We start from the raw sequence: 8,678 nt of genomic DNA on the forward strand, positions 1-8,678 counted from the left end.
TATCTACAGCTGCAATATTTTAGCTGCAGTCATGCGTGCTGTGCTTGTTAGAGTGGGACTATCAGGTAAGACATAAATATTTAAAGTGGTTACAATGAAAGAAACATTCTCAGTAGCTGTAAGGTGATACACTTTCTCAGTGCTTAATCATTTGTCATTATCTGGGATATTAAAAATATCAGCTTGCTGCGTTAAAATGTCTTTCATGGAGTAGATGAATAACAGTAAGACTTCTAGAAGTTAAAAATATGTCTTAAGTAAAATAAAAGAGAAACTGAAAATATGAACCATGACCTCGTAGCTATGTTTTGAATGCGCTACGCTGAATGCAAACATCTTTCCATCTTACCCCTGTCTCATTTTCAGCTAACAAATATTATTGACAGCATAGAGTTAGTCACTTCCCTCGTACCAGAAACAGTCCTTTATAGTAATTCTGGATGTTGTTAAAATCTTACTAATACTAGTCTTTGTTTACAGGCAGTTTACACCGTGCTTCCAGTGTCCCAGAACGTGTCTATAACATGGGGATTGTTGAAAATGATTTTTCACCAAGATCTCAGTATGGTTTCTCATATTATCAGTCAAATCAGGTGAGGAAAACACAACAAACAGGAACAAATGTGTTACCATGCATAGTTTATTTATGTTTTTAGCACAAATAATAGCATGTAGATGGTATTTCAAGGTTTGCATGCTTGCTTCTTCACATTTTTAAAGCCTGATTTCTAGAAAAGTAGCTTTTTGTAACTGAGTTAGTGGGTTTTTTCCTCTTCTTGTGACTTCTGAGCTCAGTGACTAAACTCAGCTCAGTATGATAAACAGGCTTTCTGCAACCATCTTGATTTTATGAGAAACGGCATAAGATTAGGAAATAAATTCATATTAACACACCATTAAGACAGAGGTTATTACAAGTCAGACCTCTATCTCTCCCACCAGGCTGCCAGTCAGTCAGCACATGCATAGCCCAAAGTGGCCAGAAGCCACAATGCCATGCACCAGCAAAACAGTTAGAAGTTGCTGGAGGGAGTTCCATGGTCCTACAGCATAAAGAGTGACATGGATAGGAACTGGGAATGTGGTGAAAGATGTTAGAGAATTAAGCATCCACAGCCACAGCAAAACAAATTACGTAAGTTTCACAATGACACATAGAGTGTTCCTTATCATTTTAAGCAGTCCTGCTGTAACCTGTTTTAGTATTACAAGAATTTCAGCAGTCCTCGTAATACAGTAATGTTTCTAAGCTGTCTAATTACAGCTTCACTTCTTATTTAGACTTTCTTTGCTTGGGTTTCTGGCCTAAATGCTAAGGGAAGTAATTGATTTTCTTCAGGGTTTTTGACTCTGCTCATAACCAGTTATTATATGGCTGAGGGAGCACTTATTATGTGGTTGTTCCCACAAGAGTTTTCATGGCAGAAAGGGAGAAAAAAAAGGAAATAGGACAATTTGTTCTGCCATGCAGCCATGCAAGCCAGAAAAATCCACAAGGTCTAGTATTTCATAAAGCATTCATTTCCTTACCTCAGTGAAGACATAAATACATACTTGCATAATTCCTGCAGAATAAACAGATGTATCCAATGATCCTAGCCCCGGCCTATTAGATTCAGCAATCATTTGTCCTTCTGTCCTTCAATTATCACCTTCAGTAACAACTCAACAGTGAAGGAAAGGGGTTTCAGTCAGTATCTGTTAGGCTCTATCCCTTCAATTAATAACTAATGTGTAACTTCACTTCTACCTTAAAAATACCTGTGATAATATAATATTTAAATACAACATGAAAATAAAATGTATGGGGCTTTGGTTTACAGCTGGATGCCACTAAACTCGCTGATTAAAACAAAATAAAAAATTAAAATATTGGCCATCACTCCTCTGTGTCAATTAGATAGTCTACCAAGTTGATCTAGTTCTGGAAAGTCTTGAATAGTCCAATTTAGACCATAACAGTTTAACAAAAAGGTAGAAAAAAATGGAGAGTACCATACATCATCTGAACAGTAAAGAGTTTGAAGACACATCCTACAAAGAGCGGTTGAAGGAATTGAGTTTATTGAGTTAAGAGAAAACTGCAAAACAAGAGGATGATAAATTATCATCCTCACTCACCAAAATTAAAATCATCATTTTTTGCTTCCTTGCAATGTTATGGGATCTCCTTCATTTTTAGGAAGAGGCTAGACAAACAGGGAAGGAAATATCTTTTTTTTTAGTAGGTGCTACCACAAAGTGAACAGGAGAGCTAAATAACCTCTCAGTTTCCTTTCTAGCTGTACATTGTAACGATATACAGGCATTTTAGTATATTGTTTTAGTATCTGACTGATAAATTATTTTCTATCAGACAGCCTTGAATTTCATTTCAGTAGCTGATGTGAATGTTAATCCTCAAGGAGTTTGAAACTGAAACTAAAATCTCCATTAACAGACTTTTCTCTACCAAATGTAACTGATTCCTCTTTTGAGTTAATGATGGCAGACTAGACTTGTCTAATATTTACATCATACTTGTTCCTATGTTTATAAAGCAGATAAGAGGAAGTGTTAGAGAATCTTATTTAATATCCAGTTTTAATAATGTTCAAATTTTGTTTTCTTTCTCTTATAGTAGACCTTAAAATTTTTATCTTTTCTGGTTTGGTTTCTTTGCTATTAGTCCTAAATGTGATGCTCTTACCATGATTCCTTTTCTCTTGGACTCTTGGACAGGTTGCATCACCATCCTCTTATACAAATGGCTGGGGGACAAGAATCGCTTACAAGGCAATGGAAGGAAGAGCTCAAAGACAACCTCTGAAGAGATTAGAGGTTTCACCCCAGCGAGGTCCCAAAAGATTGGCATATGTGTCCAATGATTTTCACTATGACAGAGTGTTTTCAACTGGACTCTCCCCAAGGCACCATGATTACAGGAGATCCAATGGGACTGTCCCACCAAGATATGCTCGGTCTGAGATTGTTGGTTACACGATTCGTGATACAGTGAGCAGGGGAAACTCTCTTAAAAGACACTCCCAGTTGGGGGCTATTAATGACACCATCCCTGATAGTGCTCCTCTTAGCCCCCCTGTACAGAGGTACCATCAAGCAGGCAACAGTCGCAGTATGACCAACCTTTTAGAAAAAGAAAACTACCTGACTTCAGGCAGCGCGATGGGACAAGTGAGATCACCAACTGCTTCCCATTTTGCATCTCAGAACAGACAATCTTTAAGGTCCAGCTGGCACCAAACTACTCTCAGAAGCACACAGACCAGGAGGGAAGCTTCCCAGCCAGCTTCAGTAACCACTGTTGCTGCAGAGCCAGATGGTAAGAGGATGACACTGACAGCTGCCATGGCAGCAGCGGGGAGAAATGGTTTCCTGCAGAGTGAACAAGCCACCATCAATGGATCTCAGCTAGGGTAAGCCCAACAAAGAATTCTTGCCTCAATGTCACAACTAAAAAGAACAGATTTGTTTGAGAAAGGAAAGTAAACTGACAGCTAACACGGTGTAAAAATCCACTTCTAGTGCAACAGAGGAAAGGGAGGAAAAAAGTGTGTGTTTATATATACTACAGGGTCCACACTGCTTGCTCAGGCTTGGGACCACGTTTTGCTAAGAGTTAATCCTACATCTAAGGAGACATGGAGTAGATGCTGAGAAATTTACAACATAAATAACAGTACAATGTAATGTATTGGCAAATATTGGGCTCCTAAGAACAGGTAACTTCATCACAGACAGCTATTTTGATATTCAATCTTTTGTACAAGCAGTCTTGGTTGTCCTTTTGTAGGTACAGACGTTGGAATCTAGTTGTCTGCCTGCAGAAATGTCAGCCAAAATGTTTTTTGTGCCTTCAGATGTAAACATTTATCTCCAGTCATTGTGATATGCTTGGGACCATGCTGAACTCCATGTGGTAGATTCGTGACCTAATAGAAATCTATTTGACAGTGTAGTTGCTTGCAAGTGCCAATTTTTCAGATTTACTTCTGCTGGAAGCTACAGATGAAAATGATTTGAAGTGCTGTTGAAAGTTTCTGAAGTTCCTTTTGCAATTCTTTACAGATTTCATTTATCTCGGTACTTTTATTTCATTTACTCATGTGTAATTTGTTTAATTTTCAAATAAACTAGTTTTACTTTGGATTCAGAGATAGTTTTTGCAGAGAATGGGGGGGCTTTTTAGTCTACTCAGAGTTTAATAAGGCTTCTGTAAAATATAACAGCAGCTTATCTTAGTGAGAGGCTGGTGAATATCAGTGTGCAAGATAATTCCCCAGGAGAACTTGATCATTAGACTCTTACAAGGGAGAAAACTATAGTTATTTTAGCTGACTGAGGTCAATATTTGTTATGTTTGCTTATGCAGTGACATGTAATAATGTATGTGGATATCATACACTTTCCAGATGTCTAAAATATGTGTTTAGCAGGATGCATTGTAATTCTCATTGCTGTACGGGCTTAACACTGAAGTCTTGCATTGGTTATAGTACATTTTAGTTCACCCACTTCCAGTCACTGCACAATTTAATGCAGAGGTATTTAAAACATCATAGACCAAACGTTGCTTTGGAGCACATGCTTCTGTCAAATTAGAGATATTTCACCTGAGTTCATCATTCCACCATGACTTCCATCAAGACTTCTCAGTCTAAAACATTGTTAATGACTTTCACATTTCCTGTCATTTCCCATTCTTTTTGATTTTAAGGTGGCATTATGTGATGTATTGCTCTCTTATCTGTTGCTCCTTTAATAATGGAAGGGACAAGAAAAGATAAGCTCATTTTCAAAGCAATTTGATTTTTCCATAAATTCATACTTTTTAATGCAAATCACAATGTAGGACTTTGGAAAGTAAGGCTGTAAAATAGTTTTGTAAGATTGAAAAGAAGCCTTCTGTACCTCTGTACAGAATTTAAAATTACATATATAATATAGAAATGCATTTGCAGACTTCCCTTAGAAGAATAGCTCGTGCTGTGAAGTCAAAGTAGAAGAAAGAGAATATAGAGATGCTATCTCTGCATCTTCTGGTAGAGAGGAACAGTTAAAAACTTCCTAATATCCTCATAATTAAGATGAGGCCACAACTTGTCAAATCATTGTTCTGTTTAATAACCATTGCTTGAATGTACTTCCATTTGACATCAGCTAATTAGACGTATGGCTTTTAGCTTTGCCTGCAACTGTTTTGAGGATAGAATAATTTCGTCGAATTCTGTTTTGACAAAAGTTGGGGTGCTGCAATTTGTAGAATACCTTTAAGAGTGAAAGATTATATTATTGTCAGATAAAACTTCAGTGAATGCAGAGGTTATTTTCATCCAATGGAAAGCAGTCTTACTCTGGCAGTGTACAACATGAGAGAGATTCTGGCTACTGCTTTTGGAGGAGCATTACCCTCTGTAGGAGTCAAAGGGCTCTAAAGTTATTACAGTGACTAACATGCAGGTAAGCTTTCTCACCTGTGCACAACATATAATATGGTCATGAAAACCTTGTTAGTTTAAGAAGACTGCATAAAACCCGTGCTTGAAAAGCCTGTTTTTTCTGTTCCTCTTAAAGAGAGTAAGAACAAGAAACATGATCTACCTTTTTTCCACTACTCATTGGTGATGATTTTTAAGCAGGTTTCTGAACAGTGCATCCAATTTGTAATGAGAAGTAATTTAATAGCTATTTTATTTTAAATCAGAGCTGAAGTAAGTGAAAATCTGGAAGATGTAAGCATTGCCAGAGTAGAGCCCAGAACACTAATTGCATTCTGATTTAACCTCTCCATTGACATTGTCAACACGCTGTCCCCTTCATTTCATATTTGTCTTGCACAAGCATGTGTCAGCATCTGTATAGGCAGCATATTTGCTCAAAACGCCAACAGAGAGGAGGATGAAAATAACATGATTTATACTAAATGAAAATGTAAAGGCAAGTGGAAACCTCAATGGTACTGGAATACAATTTCATCTGGAACAGGTGCATCAAAATTGTTCTTCATCTCTTTATTGTTCTTGCAGCCATACTAATTGTGTTCTGCCCTGTGATTTGTAAGGTAGATGGAGGAAACAAAAATCAAACACAATTCTTTTTCTTTTTTTTCTTTTTTTTGTCTCAGAGCTCATAATTTTGTCATAAATATCTTGGTCTGATTGAATGCATTTGTGGAAAGAATGTCTGTGAGAGTTCTTCCTGATTTCTGCCTACCTGATTTCTGCTTCCCTACCTAACCCCTCCACCACTTGTTCAGGACAAGCCTATGCTTCCAGGTTTTCAATCCTGCTAGTCTGTCACTGAGATAGAGATGAACAGAGATGAAGAACCCAGTAACTCCTGGTGCAGTCCACAGACATATATATAGTAGTAGCTATAGTAGTGTTTCTTTTCTTCACGTTAAAACATTTCTAATCTGAGCATGATTTATTATTTAACATCTCCTCTTAGTCAAGTTGATTTTGTTTTCCAAACACTTGTTTTACCAAAGAAATTAACTATATCACAGTTTCTAATTTTAAATGTACTTACTTAAATAATTATCATGAAATTTACTCCCTTCACCATGGTTCACAAAATGCCTAGTTGGCCCTGTCTGGACAGTCTCTGATCTGGTTCTATAAACATTTTTGTTTAAAAAAAAAAATATATATATATATATGTATGTATGTATGTATGTATGTATAATGTGTATGTGTATATATATATATATATGTATGTATGTATATATTTACTTTTATTTCCTTCTGAGTGGGGAGTGTTTGAAACCAAAAGTACATCTTGCCTATCCTAGGACTAATGCACGTGATAGTGCCATGAATTGGTTTGTTTCCTTTACTAGGAAGGAAATGGGAGTGGTGACCTCTTTCCATTTTTTATATGGTTCTCTAACATAATAGTTACTGAAGCTAACATATTGGCAACACATATTTTTAATCCTACCAGATGTGATGTACTTACTTAATTTAATGAGTGGTTTTATTTCCTTTTGCTTGGAAAAGTCTTTGGCTGTCTGTTTTAAACTAAAGCAACTTCTGCACATTTGAAGAAAGTGAGGGACTGAGCTCTGCATTTATATAGACTGAGATGTGAAAGTCTGAAGAAAGGCATGAAAACAAAAAATTATAATCACATTGCTGACAAGAACATCAAGATATCTTCATAAAAGTCACACTGTAACTTGGCTTTGGCCCTCCTTGATTAATCCTTCCACCTGCTGAGTTTCCATATTGTCTTTATAATTTCAAGCATGACTTGTTTTGTCCAGAATGTCTCATTGCTGCAACAATTCAGTTTATGATTTGCTTGTTCCCCAGAGTATCAGTATCTCCTAAAACATTTATAATATTGGTAAGGAAACAGATTTCTAAGAAAAGCTAATTAAAAAGAATGAATAGCCTGCTGTTATAAGGTAGTTCAGTCTAAATGATTTTTCTAGTCTTTCTTCACTGTATTTTCTCTAATTGTACTTTTAAGGAGCCCAGAAGTGGAGATGACTCTAGAGCGTGCAGTGAACATCTTGAAGAGTGAAAATACACAGTCAGCACCTAGGATACTTGCTGCAGTGACTTTCATACAGCATGAATGCTTCCAGAAAGCAGAAGCCAGAAGAAAAGTAAGTGATTGTTTTTATGCAAGTTTTAGTCAGGTAGAACAAATAACTGTACTGTACCAACTCGAGAAAGAACATTCCAAGAAGCACTGCAGGATACTGATGTTGAATATTTTCCCTAAAATATGCTGATGCTTTTTGCTGCAGGTCCTTTAAATCAGTAGAGTAATCAGTAGATAGCACTGGTCTGTGCTAGCAAAAGTTTGGTCTTCAGCGTTTTGTGATAGGAAACGTGGAAATGTAGAGTAAGAAGAGACATCAATGATTCATCCAAACCATTTGCAACTGCAGGTGTTTATGATAAACTTCTTAAAAAAGGATACCACAAGCTCCCAAAGACAATCAAGAAGATTTATTGTATCCATACCTGTTATTCACAAAGTGTAATTAAATCTCCCTTTGCAAACTAAGTTCATTAGTTTCTATCTTATCTTGATGGATATGGAGAAAATTTTCTATTCTTCTGTCCTTTTTATAATGATTTTTTGTATCATTTAAGGCTGCTAAACTGTCTGCTTTTTTCAGAGTAAAATGAAAATAATTCTTTCAGCCTTTGTTCTGCACTATGTGATGGCTGTTTATTTTATTTTAACACTTTTTAAAAAAAATTTTAAATTGGTTTGTTTCATAATTTGCCCAGTATTACTTATATGTAATCTCTGTCGTAGCTCAGTATTCATGTATATGCAGTCCAGTTCAGTGACAGCCAAACATCCCTCAGTCCTTTAGTAAATATAACTTGCTTCACAGTAGGTCAGACTGTTTCGGGAAAAAAAACACCTGTGTAATTAGCTTTAACTTCAGTTTTAGGACAGAGCTTCAGAACTGAATGTTTGAAGGTGATTTATCATTCAGAACTCTCCAAAGCAGCTTCCCTGAAAATCAACTAGATGAGTTAAAACAGTTCAAACTGTATCAGTCAGCCTGAAGCCCTCTTTGGGTTTGCTGTCTGTCTCACATACTCTAGCTGAGCTTTGTATTTGATGGCCATCAGACCTTTTCTTGTTCACTTTATCTTGTTTGCGCATTCAGCATGGATTCTTTTTCTCCTAATGCTTTGTTTCCT

General features: G+C 36.5%; 1 protein-coding gene across 1 annotated transcript; it reads left to right on the forward strand.

Annotated features, from left to right (window-relative positions):
• Positions 1-462: 462 nt before the first annotated feature.
• On the forward strand, positions 463-7,759 carry LOC104912159 (plakophilin-2-like). The gene is made up of 3 exons (XM_019616455.2): positions 463-593; positions 2,722-3,416; positions 7,477-7,759. The coding sequence occupies exons 1-3, from the start codon at positions 525-527 to the stop codon at positions 7,742-7,744; spliced, it is 1,032 nt and encodes a 343-aa protein (XP_019472000.1). The 5' UTR covers positions 463-524; the 3' UTR covers positions 7,745-7,759.
• The last annotated feature ends 919 nt before the right edge of the window (positions 7,760-8,678 follow it).

Source organism: Meleagris gallopavo, chromosome 1 (assembly GCF_000146605.3).
Source record: "Meleagris gallopavo isolate NT-WF06-2002-E0010 breed Aviagen turkey brand Nicholas breeding stock chromosome 1, Turkey_5.1, whole genome shotgun sequence".
Taxonomy (NCBI): Eukaryota; Metazoa; Chordata; class Aves; order Galliformes; family Phasianidae; genus Meleagris; species Meleagris gallopavo.